The 23,024-nt window shown below is 40.8% G+C and overlaps 1 protein-coding gene across 1 annotated transcript in view; it reads right to left on the bottom strand.

The window, feature by feature from the left end:
- Positions 1 to 23,024, bottom strand: part of LOC117499515 (calcium-activated potassium channel subunit alpha-1-like) — a 125,025-nt gene that overhangs the window by 10,098 nt on the left and 91,903 nt on the right. Inside the window, exons 20-27 of the mRNA XM_034151930.1 lie at positions 19,310 to 19,342; positions 18,850 to 18,930; positions 14,932 to 15,025; positions 10,892 to 11,018; positions 9,470 to 9,694; positions 8,736 to 8,928; positions 4,969 to 5,082; positions 1,581 to 1,711 (exon numbers count right to left, since the gene is read on the bottom strand). Of these exons, the coding sequence (XP_034007821.1) occupies positions 1,581 to 1,711; positions 4,969 to 5,082; positions 8,736 to 8,928; positions 9,470 to 9,694; positions 10,892 to 11,018; positions 14,932 to 15,025; positions 18,850 to 18,930; positions 19,310 to 19,342 (998 nt within the window). The remainder of the gene's footprint in view (positions 1 to 1,580; positions 1,712 to 4,968; positions 5,083 to 8,735; positions 8,929 to 9,469; positions 9,695 to 10,891; positions 11,019 to 14,931; positions 15,026 to 18,849; positions 18,931 to 19,309; positions 19,343 to 23,024) is intronic.

The following is a 23,024-nucleotide window of genomic DNA, read 5'->3' as shown; positions in this document are numbered from 1 at the left end:
TGAAGGATCAGCATTTCTGTTACTTTTGAAAATAGTAAGACCTCTCTGTACTGTTTTAATTAGAGCACATTTCTAAGAAGCAATTATTTTAACACCAGACCATTTCACTAAATCAAAGCAAGACATTTCGCTGCTGAATTCTATAAATGTTATTCCCCTTTCAGGGTGGATGAGGCAGCAATCTTGAGACGGTTTTATTGGATCAGATTCTTTAAAACATCTCAATGCCTGATGCATGAATATCAGAGCTCAGTGAGGTATTATTTATTTTAAATAACACCCCTTAAGTTATTCATTGTAAAAAGTATTTTATAAGGTTAAGGTAGAATGTCCATAAATCAATCAAATTTAAGAGAGACATGATATTTTGATAATCACAGTATTGTAGGATCATTCCGTTAAATAAAAAACAGTTACTATTCGTTCCTCTAGCATCACTGATCTACACGCTGTATGGTGTCTGCTTCTGAAACAGCGATTTGACTGCGCTCTGCGGGTGTCAGGTTCTCTTGTCCTTCAAGCCGATCAGGAACTGCTTTTCGGCGTGTGAAGACAGCCGATGTCACTCCGCAGCGGGGCCAGAGTGGCAGCTCCTCTCCCCGGGCCCCTGACAGGCCTGCAGAGCCTCATGATGGATGAGCACTGTCCATTAGCTGGCTTCACCTCTGACCAGTGCCAGACTACAGCTGACGCCTGCTCTACTCCCCGCTCAGCTCCGCTCTGAACGCCCCTCTAACCCCTCACTCACAGAGAAAGCTGCTGGAATTAAGCCATCACAGCACCGAGGGGAAAACCACAGTTGGGCATGAAAGAGGGGAGTGGAAAAATGAGGTGTAGAGGAGGATTTCTTTTATCTCCCAAGCTCCCCCTTTATCATATCTCCAGTGCAGCAATGACATTGTCAAAAGATGAGAGAGTGTTCCTCTGGCTTGTTACTTCCAAGCTTGTGCCATCACCATTACACTAACCTTCAACACTTTCTTTGTTAAAGGATCTAATAAGGCTCTTGAAAGTTGAATTCATAATGTTAATGTCAATGGAGCTGGCAGGCATGGGCGATGAATGTAGTATACATTTCATTTACCAACTTCTGCCAACTTAAAATGCCAAAATCGTGCATCCACTATCCTCCTTTTTCTCTACTGGGTAAGCATTCAATCTCACAGACGGCCATTAGCTTTCCTTTAAAGTGAACTACTGATATGTCTCGCAATAATAGTTTTATCTAACAATAAACTTGAGTATTTGAAAACAGGTTTCTAATTGAATGTGAAATAACAGAAAAATAGCCGTATAAACACCAAAAAAGGCAAAAGAAAACTGAGAAATTCACTAGATTCTGGGTTTCTGGGGTCCGACTCAGTTCTGCTCATCTTTTTCCCGCATCCTAAAGTTTCTACAAATGCAACAACATGCAATTGTTACCCGGTAGACGCAGCTATGTACTTTGCATGAAACCTCTCTCTACCTTCTATTATTGTGAAGACTCAGTAAGAGCATCCAAACACACAATTTGTCATTTAAAAAAAATGGTCTTGAAAAGCACTCCACACGAGTGTAAAGTGTGTTTGAGAACTCACCGCGCTCATCAGGGAGTCGAGTACACTGACAGCGAAGGCAGTGCCGCAGGCAAAGGGCTGAGTGAGGTACAGCTCCGTGTCTGGGTCGTCATCATCGTCTTGGTCCAGGAACTGAACGTTGGAGTCGTTCACTGAGAGACGGGAGGGGGAGAGTTAGGGACGGGCGCTGTGAAGAGGCATTAGCCAAACACACACCCAGACACTAACACACCTGAGGGTTTATTGAGAGTTACATTTGAACATATTTTGATATATTGTAGTATATAAGTAATGTAACAAAACCATCTCAGGTATATTGGTATTGATCAAGGCTGGCAATATAATGTAACAACAGATGCACATTATATTTTGCTAACACACCTGTGCACATATTTCTTTATTAAAAGATTAAAACTTAAATTTTTCTTAAAAAAATTGACAGGTTTTTGACCTATGAACTGATTTACCGATAATCAGTTTAAAATTCAACTATATTTTATTTATAATATCTTATTTTTTGTCTAATAGTCTGTTTAAAAATTAACTAAATATGTTATCTATAATTTGTAATTTTTTGTCAACAATTTTTTAATAGTTTTGTTTATGTTCATGAACTATACGTTTGTTTGGATTTTTTGTGGAATACTTCCAAATATTGAATATTAAATCTATTGTATATCACATGCAGGGTGCATTTTATACATTAAGACAAACCACACATAAAAGAGAAGAGTCTTTTTTTGCATACAAAGTGATAACCATTGTCGAAGTCCATAATTCTGAATAATTCATACATTTATCCTGCATTAGTACATTAGTAGCCACTGTATCTTGATATATTGTAAACACACCAATTCTCAGTCAAGACACAATGTCCAGTCGGTGGGTTGAGTAGCCAGCTAATATAAAGGACATTATCTTTTCTCAGAAAAACGTCACAAAACTATTTCTCGTTGTATCCAGTATATAAAAAAGCGAGACTTCAACAATGGCTAATATGTCACTTGAGAAAATCATGCACTTGTAAATTCATGCTTTTCAGAGTTTTCCTTGATAAATGTGTTTTTTCACATCATCACCTTCAGAAAAAAATCATCTCAAATATTTACCTTTGCCCTGAAATTCAAATTAAAGTCTGGTAACAAAACACACTTCCTACTGTATCTCATGACTAATAATAGCCAGGATCTGCTACATGGACTAAAGGAACATTTAAAATGAAAATAAACCCAAACCAAAATAACAAAGATATGTTTTGTCTCTCAAGTATGGCATATATATGGCATAATTGGTGCACTAAAAAACACAAAGTGTTCCCCAGTGTGAGCCTTTTCTCTTAGATTGTGTTTCTGTCAGCAGCGGGCAGGGTGTATGAACTTGAAAAAAAAGCATCACACAAGTTTTGTTTGACTCCTCTGTTATCTGAGCTTTAGAGATATGGTCTGGGAGGGAAAAAAGAAACTGGAAAATACATTTAAAAAATAAATAAACAGCCTAAAAGATGGTTTGATCTTGAGTTTGTTGTTTTTGAAATCTGATTTCTGCTCAGGCTTCCAGTGCGCTATGGAACAGAAATGTCAGTCAAAGAGACAAGAGGCTGACGCAAACGGGCCTGGGCCAAAGGATTGAAAATGTGTGTGTGTCTGCTTGTGTGTGTGTGTGTGTGTGTGTGTGTGTGTGTGTGTGTGTGTGTGTGTGTGTGTGTGTGTGTGTGTGTGTGTGTGTGTGTGTGTGTGAGTGTTTGTGGAGGAAGAAGGGGGGTGAGGGGCAGGGGGGTTGTTGCTATGAAAACAGCCACAAGGACAGACTGAGCATGATCAAAAGCCTAGCTAGGCGCTGCAAAAGCAACTGGAGGAAGAAACTTTTTTTTTTAAAAGGGGGCCAAAACAAGACAGTCAATTTCAACCAGAACGGAGAATAGAAATGTGTTCAAAATGAAGCCATGGGAGCAGCGAGGGCCTTGACTGCAGCCAGATAAATCAAGACAAGCTGATGAGGAGCAGAGCGGCGAAGCGAGAGAACGAACGGCAGCAGAGGACAAAGGCCCGGCTTACCCAGCTCTGTTATCATTTGAATGTTGGTTCCACTGACTGAGTGAAACCAATGGCAGTAGTTTGCCAGGTTTAGCTAATGGTGATGAGACAGCGCAGGGAAGGGAAGACATGGTGTCGTTACTGAAACAGTTTCAAAGACTGCAATAAATGCCTTTTGCTGTCTCAGACCACTCGTGTCAACCCTGGGATTTACTCCGAGACATTCATGGTTGTCCGGTATCTAAGAGTAAAGCACCCTGGATTAGAGTGCAGTGGATACAAAGCCAGAGCTGTCAGGCCTCTATACCACTACAACAACAATACATTATTTCACGGCAAGACAGTGAAAGGGATAAAGAGGGTCTTATCCATAAACACACCTACTATATGCCACGCACACAAAATAGATCATGCAACTCGTGTTTTTATGTTCCAACTACACTTTAATCTGCTCCTGGCGCTGTAGACTGAACATATGACAATGTAATTACAGTACCGTTCCAAAAAGACATGCAACTGCTCCCTCCTTTGCACATAATACTGAAGCTTTCAAGCCCAGGATGGCAACCAATGTCTTCTACATGGATAGCATCTACTTCTGATAAGTACGTATGCGGTCAGCAGTCTAATGGCAAGCGCCTCTCTGCAGGTAATGGCTAGCCCGGTTACAAGTAACATTAGGTAGCTCCTTTCTCTTTCTGGCCTTTTCTTAGCTGGCCTCATGCTCCATTGCTCCCTAATTGGGTCAGGGGAGACAGAGTAGCCAGTCTCTGGTGCTTTAGAAGGCCCCTCAGAGATCTGAAAGTTTCATGAGTCCCCACCACCAGTGGGAATACAGCCACTGCCATTGTTATTAATAAATGGACCCATTTTGCAACCAAGGCAGTTTTTTTTTTTACCCTCCACCTTTTCACTCTCTTTCCCTTTTACCATCTCTTGTGCATTAGTGGACAAATGGCAGGAGATGTAACTATAATCCTTCAAATGCCTGTGTGACATCCTCAAGTTACAGCTGTCCACAGTGTCCTCAGAGGAGAGATATCATACAGGCCTTGCAGCTAACATTATCACCACTTGACAAAAAGCTAGCCAGATCAAATGATTCACTTGTGAAAATGAACTTGATTTGGGCAAAGCTACCAGCACCATGAGAGTGAACCAGCACCATGAGAGTGAACAAATTCCACACCACACATTCCTCAAGCCCATTTGACCTTGAATGAGTTGGAACTTTTGGAAGCAGCGTGACGAGTCTTGTATAATCAGCTTTATGTGTCTGCCAGTGAATTGGGAGTTGATCTGAGTTGATCTGAGGTTATTGGGTATGGGTAAGGGTAATGTTTGCATTTGAGATGTGTGTTTATAAACGGCTTTACCTAGTTCTGTGATGATGGGGATGTTGGCTCCGGTGGTGACGGAAGCCTGACGCACAAAGCCATGTACTGGACTGCTGTCTGGAGATGACCGGTCCATTCCAGGAGGCGTGAAACCTGAAAAATTACACATAGATTTATAGAATTTAGCAAATATATAAGAGGCTGGCAGTAAGAGAGATACAAGGTTTGTAATAACTTCTTAAATATTTGTATATACCAACATGGAATTACTACATTGCCACTGAAACCCACATGATACCTTTCACTATGCCTTCAGAGAATGTGGAAAGGAAATACAACCTACCCACCAAAAAGGTCATTACGATTACGTTTTCTAAAAAAACAAAAAAACAATCAACTTAGATTGATAGGATTGAATGAATCTCTGTTTCTCGTCGTACTATTAATATTTATGTCAAAATCAATAAGCAATACATTTACAATTTATTATATATAAATCCAATTGAGTCCAAATCTGGAATGGCAGTTACTGATGTGCAAAGTTAGTTGCTTTATTATGAGTTAAGCTGTTTTTGCTCTCTATTATAATTGGATTTAGCTACTGCCTCATGTCATTCTTTGGATTACATTTAGTAACTGAATTACAAAGATGTGAGTTCATCAAAATGGATATTTCTCAATAGAACAACTGGGGGAAAATCAAGCAAGTCTCATGAGCTAGCTTGATATAGCTCTCTTGTTGTTTTGTTGATAGCCTTTGGCAAATCTGAAGTGAAATGATGCAGTTTATGGCAGAATAATAGATGAAACACTTGAAATGTAATATTCTGGTCAGCAGGCAGTATGGTCTGTTGCATTCTTTTTAGATAAAAAAAAAAGAACAATCCAAGCAAAAACCAGTCTGATAAGTGTTTTACTGAAGAAGTATCATAAACAAAAGGATGTGACCTGGAACTCTGTATCAGTACCATTATCCATAGTGCATGTCAGCTCAGTCAGCATAAGGTTGTTGATGTGTGTTTTCTGTGTCATTCAATTGTGCGAATTGACAGAAAAAATGAAGGATGGGAAGGCTAAGTAAACAAGGCACCTGCCTAAAAGTTGCAATACGGATACTGTGCTTTTAGGGGTCAGCTAAGACATATTTAGCATTCACATCCTTCCATCAACGAGGAAACATAAATGTTAGATGTTGTTCATTTTGTTACAATAAAATTGGTGAAGTGGATCCTGAAAACCTTTTATCGGAAATGGTGTGGCAGGGACCATGAAATACAAGTGCAAGTGACAGGAGTGTGAATTCACATGACTTCACATTTTTGCATTTCCTCAAAGTGACAAGTAAACACCTTAAATCTGTAATGCTATATGCATAATGCATCAACTGTGTTTTGACATCCATCATTTAGTGCTGACTACAGCAAAATGCCAGTTTATAGTGCCACCACCAAGGAAAGATAATGCAGGGAATATATTCAGGTCACAAAGTTTTAAAAGGATTGCAAATTCGCTATGCATGCGAGTGTGTGTGTGTGTGTGTGCCTTTCCTGTCAAGAAACTCAATGAGCTGCTTACATTACAAAAGAGATCTTCCCGCCCTTTCCAACAGAAACGACAACAAATAGTTTAGTACACAGTAGGAAGCACACACTGTACTGAAGCATAGATAATCATAGCTCTTGTTATACCAATTATTGAACTTGGAAAAAGCAGAGGTTTGACACTTTGAGTCAACCAGGGAGCACAAGCTCAGACAGTGCGAAATATCATTTTGTCGATGTCCATAAAGGTTGATGTTTACTCCACTGGAGAGTGACAGCAAGTTTTTGGGATACGGCCTCTTAAACACTGCTCTTATTGTATCATAGTGAACATGCAGACAGCACGGAACTGTAGGAGAACAGCTTCTGTTTTGCACAGTGTGCAAAGTGACTGTTGGTGAGAACAGCAATACACGAGGCCTGCTGCTGAGCTGCGTTCAAAACCTGTTAGCTTACAAACAGCTCAGAAGTTGTGATGTGAACTGGTGAGCTCCAAACAGAGAGCTGTATGTCTTCCTCAGATGGAGTCAGAGTACTGCAAACATGTGCTAAAGCTAAAATGTGTCTATTTGCCTAATCATAGTTGTCCTCTAAATCAGAATGAATTCAAAAATGTATGTCTATCTCTTTATGCAACTAAACCTGAAGGCAAAAAGAGTTACAATTGATCAATATACATTATACTTATTTTCTACAGTAATTGGCTGTTTTAGTCATCCTGTACTTTATCAAATATAATTATCTTATTGAGAAATTACAATTTAGAAGCCAGGGTTTGAACAGTAGCCGGATCACACACTATGTCTCCTCTACTGGCAGGATGTTGCTACTGTGAGGCTGTAACCTTGTCTGTTCAGCTAAAATACACAATAGACAAGTGAGATCTGGGTTACATACCCCCTTACCCCTGTAGCCCCCCGGGCACAGCTATGCTTTGCGGTTGACTACATGCTACAGCAGCCGTGAGAAGCTCTCCCCCAGGAAAGTGCATGTTTACTTATTCATTTGCACCTTCTTGTTTTAAATTCCACAGACAGTGTCTGAATGGAAGCATCGCTAGAAGGAAGGAATCCCCAAAGCAATACCTATGATACAATACTGGTGTCTGGATATGTGTGTCCTTGTGTATGCATGATTGCATTTCACTGTGGTGTGTGTGTATGTGTTTTCTAAAGTGAAGTATTTATCACTGAAATGGGTGGTTGATGTAAGACCCAATTATTGATGACAATAGGCTCCATCCATCGACCCTGGGAGAGGATATAGGCTAGTGTGCTTCCATATTGAGGGTGGCTCTCGGTGAATACTGCTCCCCTGAGCGGCATGCTCTAAGATTTACCCCTGATTATTGTTCCTCGGTGGCACTGCTATCGACAGCACATCATTCACTCAAGGCTGGAGAAATAACAGCATTGGCATTCTCCTAAAACATGTGGAAGTGCTCAGCACTAAAAAATAATGGCCTCTTGGACCTTCAACTTTGATTTGTATTTACAACACTCTCTGCCGTGGCACTAAATAGCATCGAGCTCAAGGGATGTCATGCCTTTCGGGCTAATCATAAACTGAGGATTACCTGTTTGTAGGTAACGATTTTGTTGGCATCTATGTGTGTATGATACGTGCGCAGAAACACGTGCACGCGATTTGAAACTCGACTATGTGTGCACGCTTGTAACGCTGTTTTGTTGTGACTAATGAGGAGCAGCTGAATTGGCCTGCCTGGTGATTTGTACTAGCTGCTTAATGATGATGAGGCCTGATGGGATGCCAGGTTCGTGTGTTTGTCTGCAAACATCAACAATCTGTTCCAGACGATCTGCCAGACACCAGATCAGGGGGAACAACATCAAATGACACAGTCATGTTGATTACATCATTAAAACAAAGTATTATCAAGGAGTTTTAACAGCATGTTATTACCAGGAACACGACTGAAATCATCCGAAAACGATGTGTAGTAAACACTCTTCAAAGGTTCGATGAGGCAATCAACAAAATGTTTAGTGTGTGCACTTCTTCAGGAGTACAGTAAAGTCAGTTCATAGCTGCCACTTACCACAAACTTGAACAGTATTTCAATGAGCGGCACTTAGCAGACTGTGCTTGACAAACTACATCTATTCCCCCTGTGTGGCCTTCTCATCCCCTCCCAATCTTTTCCTCTCTTTTTTCCCCCCATCTTTGACAACTGCCTTTCCCCCCTGCCATAACCTGTCCCCTTTGGGCTGTAGTGCAGATGGAGTGTAATAGGACGCTCCTTACCTTGGGAATTAGCCTGTAAGACCCCAATGCTGTCATCAAACTGCATAGATTTGATGTTGAGTGATGCCAAGATGCATTCCTTATCCTGCAGTGAGGCATCTTCGATATTGTTCTGATTGGCTGACAGTATTACGCACATGTCGCAGAGGTTGATGTTGACAGCCCTTAAATCTGCCCGACTTAATGGCGTACCCTTCAGGGTGAGGAGAACAGAGAGAAAGAGCAACAAAGAGAGAGAGAGAGAGAACAGCCAGACAGAGGGGAGAGAAAAACAAATGTAAGGAGTGAGCAGAGTGGAGCTTTGGGAAATTAGTTAACAAGTATTCTTGTTTTGAGGCGATGACATTCCACTGATCTAACTGGGCATTGGAGAATCAGAGACACGGACTAATCTAAAGGCTAGCCTGTGCTGAGGGCTGTGTTTGGGATTCTCCTCTGATCATCAGTCAAGCCAGGCCTAACAAGCTCTCAGGCAACAAGCCACGCCATCTGTGATGGGCACTGCAACACACATAAACTTCATTTTCGATGTGGAGGATGTGTCACTGCTCTGGATGAGGGGGGCTTACTACTCTCTCATTGAGTGATCATTCAATTGAGTAATGTGTGATCAAATCAAACTGACAATCCCTCTCAGGATTTCAATGTGCATGCAACTCAAAATGTCAGTGCGTTGTTAGTTGAACAGAAATTCTGGTTTAAATGTATCTTGCGTGGCAGTACGGTATACTCACAGGTAAGATGGAGACCTTAGGGAAGTTGTGTAAAGTCTCCCACTCTCTTCGCAGGTATTCCAGCGAGCCCACAAAAACTATTGGCTTTAGTTCGTGGTAATGGAAGTTACTGGCTCTTAAAGGCATCACCAAGTTTCGCAGCCCCACCAAAGCGGACGTGACATCCCCAAATATACAGACCACCACATGGCCGCTCAGTACTGTCATGGAGGCTTCACTCCGGGTCTGCAGGGAACAGGGGAGGGATAGGGAGAGAAGAGCAGAGAGAGAGGAGGATGAGGAGGAGTGCAGACATAGAAGAGAGGAAGACACACAGAGACAAACACAGAATTACAGAGAAAAAGAACGGATTAATGTGCATGAAGTGACACATTCTAGTTTTAACTATGTTTAAAAGTCTGTTATAAACTGTTATAAACTAATATAAAATAGTTTGTTAACCAAGTATTTAGCTGAATTATGTATCCACAATAAAAAAACATTCTATCAACAAGCCTTACTATTAACACATAAACAAAGTTTGGTTAACCACTATTCTGTTTATAAGCAGTTTATTGAATAAGATATAGGAAGTTTACACATCAAAAACACAACATGTGGTATTTTTTCAAAGGGCAGAGAAATGCAGTTTGTAAGATTTTAGGCACGAACAGTATGTATGAGTAGGACCCTGTCATAAATCAGCGAGGTATAAATAAACAAAGCTTCTCTATTGTATGACGAAAAGATCAATGTGATGCCCTGCTTTCAAGATCTGTCGCCTGTCGCAGCAGCTTGATGTGCATTTGATTGCAAGTTTGAGTGTACGCTGAGTAAACTAAACGCTACTATGATCCCAGTGTATTTGAAACTAAAACTGTATCTTTGTTCACTGGAGACATATAGAAAAAACAAGGGACCACTATTTTAAGTTTTCCCATACTGTCAGTTAGTGATCTGATGCATTATACATTTTGTTCTGCATTATTTATTGGTTTAAAAAAAAAATGGATGACCCAACTGATCCTTTACCCCCCCTTTAACTACTGTAATTAAATCAACAAATATGCCCTAATGTAAACTATATAGCTTACTGTGTTTTAAGGTTTTGATTTCATTTGAACAGTGTTTACCTCGTCCAAACAAATTGTGCACTAACATAAATGCTTACAAACTGCCTTGTTGAAACATCCGAGCAAACCCATGCGTGGAGTATTGAAATGCTGTTCACAGATCCTTGGTGGATATATAAAAAACAATAAACTCACCTTGAAACAACAGAGAGGCGGTGAGAAAAATGTCAATATACATTAGTATGTGATTGTTTTGCTACAATATCGAGGGGAAACGTTGGCTCCTGAGCATACTTACTTTAACTTTTGTTACCGCATATTCTATAATATTTTAGGGGTTATGCAGTTACAAGGTTTTTGCCTCACTCACCAGGATGACTTTTTCGATCTCCTTTGACGGGCACCAGTGAAACATCCCTGTCGAGTCATACCTCTTCACGTTCATGTCCATGCTCTCGATTTGTTCATTTCCAGGAATAAGAAGGGGGTCGTGTCGACTGAGAAAACAGTACGATTTATTTATGTTAGACCATTTTGTGAATTGAACTTGTGGAGAAGGGAGCTGTAACGTAAAAAAGGCAAAAGACCACCAGGGTTTCTTGAGATGTTCACAGTCTATTCATACAACGTATCAAAAGTCCATCACATTCTCAGAGTGTTGGACTTTCTACTGCACTACATACTGTATGTCCCATAACTATCATATCATTCATTCATTCCTTGTTGTCAAGTCATCAGAAAAACTCAAAGACCCTGGTGCTTGCAGCAGTGCAGAGAACAGCAAGACTTGAGTGCTACTGACTGAATGGCATGACAACACAAGGCCAATTACCAGCTTTTACCCTCTCTCCCAGCTCCTGACTCCACGCGGTGCAAATCGTAAAAGCTCCAACAGGCTCACACTTTAAATATTTCAGGAATTTGCCCAATCACATTTTGCTTTCCCAGCTGATGGCCATTAATGTTTCAGCAGCATGTCACAACCAAACAGGCTAATCCACAGCACTGGGCTGCTGAGTTTTATCCGGTGTAACACTGACCATGAAAGGGCTCCTGTCAGTCCTGTTAGACCGCCTCTCTTGTTCTTGCATTTATCCTACAAGATGGGTTCTCACAGTCTTTCAGGCAATCCATAACATTTCATCCAAAACACTGAGTCAGGATAAACTGAAGAAATGTAGCGTTGTTCCAGAATAAATGCTTGTTTTACAGCAATGCAAATGTCATTTATTTGCAATTCAACCAAAATAATAAAACCCTAGGTTAAAACAGCAAAAACAGGGAAGTGCAGAGAGACAGACATTTCAGTAATGTGGGAGAGAATATCTCAAGAGTTTGACATACATCTCTCTCAGTTTTATTCTCTCTTTCCTCTATCAACACTGTCATTCACTGACAACGCTTTGATGTTGCCTATTCCTTCAGCCAGCATTTGGGTTGCATACCAATGCAGTAAAAGTAAGAGTAACAAAAAAAAAGCTGTCAATTAGCCACCTTCTCTCTCCACCTCTCTCCCCTCTATCAGTTAGTGCAGGTGATAATAACACTGACAGCATTTAGTGTTTTTACACTCAGCCTGAATCTTTCATCCAGAGCCGCGTGTTGCGCCAATCAACTCCACAGAGCCCCCGTCACTTCAATCTGCTCAGCTCTGCTCGCCTCCACACAGGGGCTGACTGGCGCATGCAGGCGGGCTGCCGCTCCAGCTCTCTCTGCCAAGACAGCTATCTTTCACAGAGCTGTCAGCGGTGTGACTGGCAGGCTGTCACGGGCTCCACACACCTCCTTCTCCCTCTGCCTTCTCCCTGCCTCAGGATGAACCTAGCACAAGACTCGGGGAGAGCAGACATGACGTGTGTGCCACAGTGCCACGCCCAAGGGATATCAGCTGCAGATAATACTGTGACATCTTCTGCGATTGGATGCCTGACCCGTCAAAAAGGTTTGTGAGAATGGTGTTAATGCCATGGTGTCACTGCAGCTTGTTAGCACGGTGACACGTGACATTGGCAACTTGACAATTAAGGCATGTTGAGGATAAGAGGACGCAAGGTGTCATTACCCTATACAAATATTCATTTCTAAATACATTTTTCTTTCACCACCGGGAAGTTTACGCCCCATAAAACATTCTCTACATTTCAAAATTGTATAAATTCTAAGTTAGGATTGCAAAGTAAACATATTTCCTTGATGAGAAACAATATTTTATCTGATGCACTTTTATATAGGACAAATATTTCCCTTACAGCATGTCTCCCTTCAGTTTCTCACCCTCTTCCTTTCTTTCTACCTCCCTCCCTGCCTTCCTCACTATATATTTCAAACAGAGTTGAGTTATTCCAGTGTATCACTCTGCAGTCACAAACTGGGGATGGGCGTGCTCCCCCAATCCCTCTCTGCCAGACTACGAAGGCAGCCTCTTGCTTTGAAAATTTTCCCCATCATGCAAACTGACAAAGGCATGCTTTTCAAAAGCCCACAGCCAATCTGTTGATCATTATTTATTTACAAAGGCCTTCAGGCTGCAAGTCCTGTAAAAACCATACTTGATACGTATGCAAGCTCTCTACTGTGTTTTCCCCCTCCTTGCTTGTAGAATAAAGTATCCCTAAGGCTACCTCAAACAATCACTTTTCATTGTGCATAAAATCCACCTTGTAAAGCGCAACTGTTTAATATATATGGTGTTATACGTTGACGGGGGCAGCTGTGAAGGGGGGCTGAGGACTGTGATGGGTAATTTGATGTTTTGCTGAGGGCTAAGACAAGGAAAAAAATCTACACCTATAACAGAGGACCTGTCATCCCAGTACCCAAGAGCCAGCAGAATACAGAAGCACCCCTAAAGCTGAGAAAACTTTGACACCGCTTTGAAGCGTTTTCAAAACTGAGTAAATAACTCGCAAGAATTATTATCACTGCGAGATCAAAGCAAAGATGCATATATTACATGGCAAACAGGGACCATCTCCTAAGCAAAAAAAGGAAGAGAAGAAAGGGTTTTGTGCTTTAAGTTAGGCAAACTAAACAGCCTTTTAAACAAGCAGTTAGCTGGAAATGTGCCAATGTCTAGCAGTTCTACAAAAAAAGCATTCTCCCTCTGAGCAAGGGCAACTAAAAAGATTCTCTGTTGCAAACCAGACTGAAGGGTATGACTCTGTGTTGGGCTAATGATTCGGCAAGCGTGAAGGCTTATTAAGTGCTTGTTTTGTGGAGAACTGAGGGGGAGGCCGACAAAATACTGGACGACATCACATAGGCATGCCAACGCACACGGATAACTCTGCCTAAGGGAAGCAAGCAGGACCAACATACAAAGAACTCTACTAAACTATAAGGAAAATACACCACAGTCAAATAATAACCAAAAGCAAAAGAAGAGTTAATAGATAGAAATGAAGTCTATTTTAAGTGATATTTGTATTTGCAGATATTAAAATATGTTGGTTTTTTGTAGTTTTTCAAGATGTAAAATCCATTAAGATTTATGTTGTACCCACACAAATCAGATACAAGAGTTTCTAATGCAATGTAGCTTACACTGACAAAAACCACGCAGCTTTCTCTTTAAATTACAGTACATTCGTAGAGATGACAACCCAAACACTTTCCCTAATTAAGAGTAGGGCAGCGTAGCTATGAGTGTTCCTGTCCTCTTAGATCTTCTCCACCATGCCTTTATCCTGCCTTCCCAATGCGCACAGCTCGGCCTCCCTGTATTCTCCACGCTGCCGTGTTGCTAACCCCGCCTCGCAGCCGGGGGAGCACAAAAACCTACCCCTTTTATCTTTCAAAATCAATTAACAGCAATTTAATTCCACAGGACAGGATAAAAGGAAGGTAATATTTGAATTCATATTTGATTGTGATGATACATCGCACATATGGCCTTAAGTACCAGAAACAGTACTCACAGGGGTTCCCACAATAGAGGAGTAGCCTGAGGGCAAAGTAACCATGCAGGTCCCTCTGATTGGTTGCTAGTGTCATTAGTGCCAGCATTGTTTAAGGAGCACATGTGGACCAGACCGGAGGAGGTGACAGCTGGGACTTTAAAGCCAGAGGAGTTTTCAAACGGCTCCTCACAGATGCTTTTCATGACAGAAATATTATTTCAGCTCTGTCATTAACAGCTGACAGCATGCCATCCTAAACAGCCAGTGCCAAACAGGGCACTTCTCCGCTCTCTTTCTCTCATAGAGTTTCTTACCTCCTTCTTCTGCCACCCCTAATTTGCCCCCTCCCATCCATCCAAACTCCCACCATCTCACCATCCGCCTCTGAAGTATCTCTCACACGCATCCCTCCATCCTTTCCTCCCGTCCTCCCTCCCCTATTCCCTGTTTCTGACTTCCTCTCACTCCCCATTTGAAGTGCTGGAAGGAGAATAAAATCAGCTTCTCTTACCTCATCATTTTGGGCGAGTTGTTGGGTGAGTTTCGCATCCCTCCATTGCGCTGCTTTTTTTTGGGCGAGAGAGTTGATGGATGCTCGTCTTCGACTGCAAACACATGCACAGAATGTCAGAATAGAGACAGATGGTTGGGAAAGTGTGCTGGACCTGACATGAAAAAGAATAGCCAACACTCAATCAATCATTGCAAACAAAAAAAACAACAGAAGAAAAAGGAAATTAATAATTCAGTGTCAAATTGAGAAAATATAGAGAAAGCATTAGTAACGGACAATGGTAAATCTGAGAAAGGCAGGAGAAAACCACGGAGAAAGAACCAATTTACGACCTGAAAATGTTACGGAAGGCTCACATCCCAAAACCCCCTAGATTTTGGCTCTTCTACGGTCTACTTTAACAGGGCTTTCAGAAATACACTACTGCATTTTTTCAGTACACTTGCTCAATTGTGCAAATGGTTGGACCTCTAGCAGTCTGCATCAGAGTGACCATGCTTACAGTACCTACGCCATTATTTGCCATGTGATGGTACAGACTGTCATTGTCAGTGGGGCGCGGGCAAAAGCAATGACAATGAGATAAAGGTTATGAAGATGAATTTTGAGAGGATAGTTTTTTGTTTGGTTTTTAACAAAACTATCTATACCGCACCCTGTCATTCCAGTTCTAACTAAAGCGCACAATGGCTCTTCTACAGGTCTACCTCCATGCCAAGAGAACACTTAGCACTCAACACACATCACTAGGGACAGGGCACAAATTAGTGGATTATTAAAGCAGCTAAGACAAACACATCATCATCCACTAGAAGACAGTCAGGTCTAAGTTCAAATGAAAAATTAACTATTTATATTAGATGAACCATTTGGTGTTTGACGCTTTGGTGTTAAGCATTTGCAAGACGCTGATCAATAGCCACAATGTTTTTTAAGGATTATTTTTATCAGATTCAACTTCACCTTCTTGCCAAATATGCTTTTCTGTGCAAAAAACACTCTATTTTTCATACTTTGCTCAACTCGCAGACAGACAGAGAGGACGAGAAAGAGCAGCCAGATTGAGGCCAGGCCCAGGCGTCTGAAGATTTCAGGCAAACTAACAGCAGTCTGATCTTCACTACTGTCTGTGAGTTTCAAGAGCTTTTAGACAAGCACCGAGAAACTCTTATCCACTGTGCACTCTCCCAGCGCAAATGCCAAGTGCACCGTCACTTCAAACCCATATTAGTCTTTTGGTTAGAAATCAATAACACAGCATGATATTAGAGCGAATCCATGTGCACGCTGCAAGCCGTGACTATTCCAAGCATGTGGAAATTCATTATTGTCTGAGCCCCCGTCCAAGGCTGTCACCTAATTCTGCTAATAAAAGATAAGAAATATGACTTTGCCTTCTAATAAAATGTCATTCTCTGACATTTCCTTTATGCAATTGGGCATTTGGAGTAGCTAATAGAACAAGCAATTTCCACTTAACACATAATTCTCTCTATGTACTCCAACAAATATCCCATTAGAAACAATACATTCCTTCCTGGTTTAAACTTAAAATGTTTGTAAAATCACTTATAATTTATACCCACAACAATTCAATGAAATGCTTTGCAGCCTTTGGGTAGTAAAAGCTGTTACAGTAATGAATAAACCGTAAGCTCAGTATCCTCAGAGTTCAGAAGTGCCGCAGCATTTCTGAAAATAAAAACTAATAAGCAAATATTTTGTGTTTATTCTGAATATTCTAAGTTCACATAATGTAGCACTCCTCAGTTTGGAAGTCACCCTATGTAGACAGTAGCAGCCACTAGCAGGCACATCTGTGTAAAGCAGCACGAGCAGCAGAGTGAACCGTCATGCAGCAAACAAGACAATATGAAGGGACGGAGCAGGCGGTGTTACTGACTGATGCATCCCGCTAAGGGGGCAACCTACAGTGCCTACTGTGACTGAGCAGCATGGCATTACTGGGGTGGTAGCGGTATTTCACCGGCAGACTGCGGGCCCGGTTCAGACGACTCTCAGCCAGGGTTCTGGCCGCCACGTCTCCTGGACCTGAGACACTGAGGCGCAGTAGCGAGGGGTCAGCCCTAGCCCCCGGCCCCAGGGGGAGCAGGCTTCCTTTACGGTTATTAACAAGGGGGATGTTGGGTTTGCCCGGGTTGAACAGGGGCTCCTTGTTGGCGTGCAAGTTGTTGGAAAGGAATGCATTTGAGGTGATGGAGGTGGAGTTGCAGCCGGTGGTTTTAACAGATCGCTTTGGAAAAGAAGGTCTACCTTCATCCATTACTGTTAAAACAATGGAGAATAGAAAGTGTGAGAAAGCCTGTTTTAATTTAATTAATTTGTTAGTATTTAAATTATAGTGTTTAACTGTGGAAAACACTAGCTTTATTTGTTGCTATATTTGTTATATAGATTATTCTTTTAAAGGAAAATCTCCTTAAACAAATGGAATTAATTTATGTTATTTGAAATACAAGAGTGATTAGTATTAAAAAAAATCTGCATAAGAATCAAACACACACATTTAATTGTATTTTTAAAGAAGTGATTTCTGAAAGTCAAAAAATCCTGCCATAAAAGCAGGAATCATTTATCATTTATTTTCTGAAATGTTAACATCTCCAATCTACTTGGCACACGCCCTGACTGAAATGTTCACAGTGACATTTACTTTGCATTAGTGACAAACATGAATTAATAAAAAGTCTCTCCGTTTGTATTTCTTACTTGTGCTACAATTTGTGGTAGAACAAAGCAGAGACACGGCTTGGCTTAAGCCAGTCAAATCCAATCAGACATTGTGTCATTTCAAGCATAATGTGTACCACAGTACTTTCACTTCAACAATATAAAGCTACGACTAATAATTTATAATATTACTAATTCAAAAACTTTGTATCATTAAAAATTCATTTAGGATTGTGCATAGAAATGAGGTTTGAGTCCAGACCAAAAATGCATCTTTTCTCAAACATGCTGAATTTAACTGTAACTTAGCAGTAAGTTACAGTTGTCCAGTGACAACCTGCTGTGTCTAATATGAGAATAAATACTTTCTACTGCATGTAGAAGCCTGATGTTCACCCAGCAGTCATACCAAACAAACACACACAGACACATACACACATTGTGACTGAGGCTGCAGAGTCAAACCGTATGTTTGCATGTATTGAAGTGGTTGTTAAGTTGAATGGGAAAGGAGGAGCCCTGTTTTCCCTTTGGTGGAAGGGTGGTTGGTTGGTTGTTTGGAGGAGAGAGCATGCTTGGGTGGCCCCGGGCGATAAACAGACGTTTATCCCAGCCGTCAGCTGCCTCCTTGATTTACGGGGCGCCACCGATAGCTCCTGGATTCATCTGGCCCTTGTCAAACACGTGCAGCGTTAGAGAGCGCTCACCCGCCCTGGCAGGTCCACTGTGCATCCTGAACAACCCAGACGGCAACTGTCCCTTCCTGAAATGCTAATCACATGACGGTACTGTCCACCATGCAAGCTTTATCAGATCGCCGTGACCCAATGTAAACTGGATGATGAGGCAGAGGAATAACAACTACAAATGTTTACTTTTGTATGTGAGCGAAGCTGGCTTTGCCTTTACGGGGTTTGCTGCATGAGCGAGCTTTGTTCTTTATCTGCATTACAACTGCATGCAAAAGCGTTTATGCCATGCATTGCGGTTTCTAAAGATCAAACTTAAACTGATATACGACAGCTGCAATTATTTTTGATTCTGCTTAGAGGTAGCCACTATTTCAAAGAGGAAAAAAGAAATCAGTATGCTTTAAAAGAACAAATACATTGAATAAAACATGGAAAATGTTGCTTTTGAGGTGACAAAAGCATAGCAAAGCTAAATGTACTTTTAACCAGTAGGGTAAAAAAGTAATGCATTTAACAATAATTTAAGATTTACCTAAATTGCAATCAGCTTTGAATCGAACGCCAGCCTCTTTTTGACTTCCACTGTTCCCTGGTGTTGTAGCGCCATCTGCTGCTACATGCAGCACAATACAAAAAGAGTATTTTATGGAACTACATGGTATTATCAAACACAAAATAATTTATTTTCAGTTGCTATCAATAACAGGAACTTATTAATTAAATTATTAGTTTACGGTCAACATATATTGAAATTATTTAAGTTATAATAAACAATATGTCTGAGTCAAACATTGTATTTAACACTTATTAAACGGTACGTTTACTTTGTCTCTGTATAAGACAACATCAGTTTATTCTAAAGGAACAAGGGAGAACAAGGCAAATACTAAAGCAAAGCATCAGTATTATTTATGTTACATGACATTGTGAGGGGTCTACAGTCTAAACACAGAGCTGGAGCAGAATGGAGAAGGACAGAGAAACACACTTACGTGATCTGACATATCCATTATACTTATATTTGGCTGAGGAGAATGCAAAGACAAGTGGCAGGTCACACAGGGGGATAAATGATGTAATGAAACAGGCACATTAGGAAATAGAGACATGGAAATAAAATCAAATGTAACTATGATGACGTAGAGTTTTAGTGAAGAGGATGAACCAGATATTAAAAGGTACAAATAATGGAGATTTTGTAAAAACCTTATAGTGGTAACGATTAAAGAACGGCATGATGGTGCAGACGGCTGAGTGAAAAGAACTATCCATTCTCAGAGTGAGCCATGCTTTTAGGAAAGTGTACTTAACCTCTAATGAAATGTAATGGCAGACTAATGGTTGTTTAAAAAAAAAATCTAAAAACTATTTTGATGGTAAACAGTTTCAATGGTAGATTCAACAACTTAATGTTTTTCTCATTTAATACTTTGAAGTATTACATGTTGATTTAATTGTGATGGACATTGTGATGTCTGTAAATAGAACAAATAAAGCCACCATGGGGAACAAAGACATCAACTTCACATATGAGGGCATGTAGACGTCCAAAACACAGACAGCAGACACTCGCTAGTCAAAACAGCTGCGCTTACAGAGCACCAATGCAAAGAGACTTGATCTTCGGGTGCAGTAAACATCTCTTGCACAAATTGACTTTTTTTTAAAGGACGATGCCAAAGATGGGTACAATGCTACACTTTCAAATCTCCTGGGTTATTCTTTGAAAATGCTTGACCAAGGTCTCCACTTATGCCAGAACTATTAATTATCTGGGAATTAGAGTGTATGACCTTGACTGAGGAGGCACTGAAGACTGGTACCAATAGAAGTACTGGTACAGCGGGCACTTGAACTGAGCTCTGAGCTGCTGACACTCCCCTCTCTTTCCCAGAGTCTCTTCCAGCAGTAAAGGTCACAGCGAGGGCCTAGGGCTGGCCTATGACACAGATCCTCAAACAGGGACCCACAGTGGCCCTGGCATCTGTCTGTAGCAATCTGCCCGCACCGCAGAGGCGGCAGACTAACTGGCTAGCATCTGGGGCGTAGCGAGGCGGCATAGGACAGAGGGTAAGGGGGGGGGGGACCAAGCCTGCCTGGTGGACAGGAGCTGTCAGGGCAGGTTTGGTGACGGACCAGCAGGGCTGGGAAAATGAAAATGCAAACATAATTTCTGTGTCAGGATAGATAAGGTCCCCAGCAATGAGATAAAAGTGCATGTGGCTACACACACAGATGCACACATGCACGCGCACAGAGCCCAGAAGGCCGAGGAATAGCCGAAAGCATCTCCTGAGTCCCAAACCCTTGTCCATAGCCCAGTTTTAGCTTTAGTCTCTCAATTGTATAAACCTGTCACATCTCTACTTGCCAACTGCGATGATGAAGTGACAAAAGAAGATATGCAAGTAGGAAACACCACCAAAATAAACAGCTATTTCAGCCGGAACGACTCTGACGTAGAAGGCAAGAACCAGTATACACAACCATACAAGGGGGAATTCTACTTCATATTCTGCTATACCTAAATACACAATTTGTGCTTTGAACGTTATGTTTAACTATTCACAAGGGGTAGAAATAGCTCAGCTTCTGTCAAATGTTTCACACAGTATATTTTTATGCAAAAGATCAACTCATGCTCATGTATCATCTTATTTGCACTTCAAATAATCCATTCTATGATCATTAAAGTAATTAAATATATGAAAGATCTATCATAACAGTATTCTGCATTCAACTATTTTGCTTATTTGTGCACAAAAGGTTTATCTATTTCACTTTTTAGATAATAAAACCCCTTGAATGAGTGCACATTAAAAAAGGTTATTAATGTCATCATTAAAGTCCATAAAGCAACACAGAGGTTTATGTTGAAATCACCATAATGAAGGGTTCTGTGTCGCACTGTGTATGTGTGGTCCGAACGTGTATCAGTACACAGGGTGCATTTAAGTGAAAGAGGCCTATTTAAGAAATCAATTATCCAAGCACTAAATCTGGTTCAGATGTACAAGAGCATGGAGTCATCATGGATAAAGACGTCTTATCCTGTCAGTCTGGTGGGGGGGGAAAAGAGGTGGAATGGGGAGGGGAAATCCACCAATCCCTGACTGACAAAGCCCAATGCACTCCTTTACTAAACTCACGTTGTTCAGACAAAGTCAGAGTTAAAAAGGGAAAGAAATCTAAGACGGAGGAGGCTTTTCTGAAATCCTACAAGGGGTTGAGGGAGAAGTGAGATCAGTAACCATGTAATGGCCAGTAATTGGTACCGAGGGATATCCGCGCAGGCCGAACTACAAGAGGCCAAGCCAAACTCATCATGGCGTGTTTGACACTAATCTAGGCTGAGTCGGCAGACGGTGAGAGAATGTTGAGGAGGAAATCAGATCTGTACGTCTAAACCGAAGGCTTTGATAGCTAGGCCGACTGCTGCCATGTGTAATTGATGAACAATTTAGTATTTCCTATCCACTCAAAAGGAAAATCGAAAAGGAGGGTGATCTGCCATCATCCTCCTACCTTTTCTTATCAATCAAACTATCACTATTTGTAGCTCCTTTTTGCCTTTTCTGGTTTTACTTATCTATTTATCTTTCCTCTTTCTTACTGTGCGATACAAAACCCCTCTCTCCCCCCATTTTGTTTTTCTTCTCCTTCCTCCTAATTCTCCTTCCTTCTCTCAGTGTATGTGTCTAAGACTGTTAGACCTTTCTTAAGACCATTTCAAACAATATGCGAGCAGAGGCTAAGCAGAACATTTTATAGGTCAAATGTTAAATTTGACTATTGTTCCAAAAACAATGCTGGGTAATTGTTGTGTTTTTCCTGCTCTAGTATTGTTTTAATTTCCTAAAAGAGTAAAACGGCATTTCAGCTGCTTGAGATAGAAGTGTTACCGATAAAAAACGTGTTTTAACATCTGCGCCTCATTTACAATGATCTGCAAGACTGTTAGAAATCTTCCAAAAACTGTTTCATGTGTGATTTTCTCTTATCTTCGTCATTAAGGGGAAACTAAAATCTCTACAAAGTTGTTTCAAAAGGTAAAAGAAAAAAAGGAACAGAAGCAAAGCTGATTAACTGAAAAGTGTACAAACTGAAAACAATGTTAACTAAGGTTGTTAAGGACTTTCAAAGTAAATATACAAGACAATAATTTAACAGACATTATCATTAAATTGTAGGGTGAAACCTTCAGAAATACGTGCCATTATTGAATACACAGATACCTTACCTCCAACAGTTTTAAACACATTAAATCAAATAATGATATTATCACAGAACTGCATGACTGATGCAGCATGCGGTAGCCACATATAAAAAAACTACAGTACTGTACAGTATAGCAGCACCACAGAGCCACACCACCACTGACCCACCACACATAATACACTCACAAACTAAAAGTGCCAAATGATAATGATGGAAAACATAAACAGAATATGATAAAAATGCAACTGTAAATAACTAACAACATAACATAGATAGGTAGATAGGTAGATAGGTAGATAAGTAGATAAGTAGATAGGTAGATAGGTAGATAGATAGCATTTGAAAGAAGGAAAACAGCTAAGTAAAATCTGTTCATAAACAAAAATGAATACATTCTATGGAGTCACGGTTAACGGATTACACACATAGTAGACGCCACAGACACACAGGTACACGTACAGCACCTCTGCGAGGTACAATACACATGGA

Source organism: Trematomus bernacchii, unplaced genomic scaffold (genome assembly GCF_902827165.1).
Source record: "Trematomus bernacchii unplaced genomic scaffold, fTreBer1.1, whole genome shotgun sequence".
In the NCBI taxonomy this organism is placed as follows: Eukaryota; Metazoa; Chordata; class Actinopteri; order Perciformes; family Nototheniidae; genus Trematomus; species Trematomus bernacchii.
The sequence above is the reverse complement of the archived record's forward strand: the minus strand, read 5'-3'. Positions and strand labels throughout refer to the sequence as shown.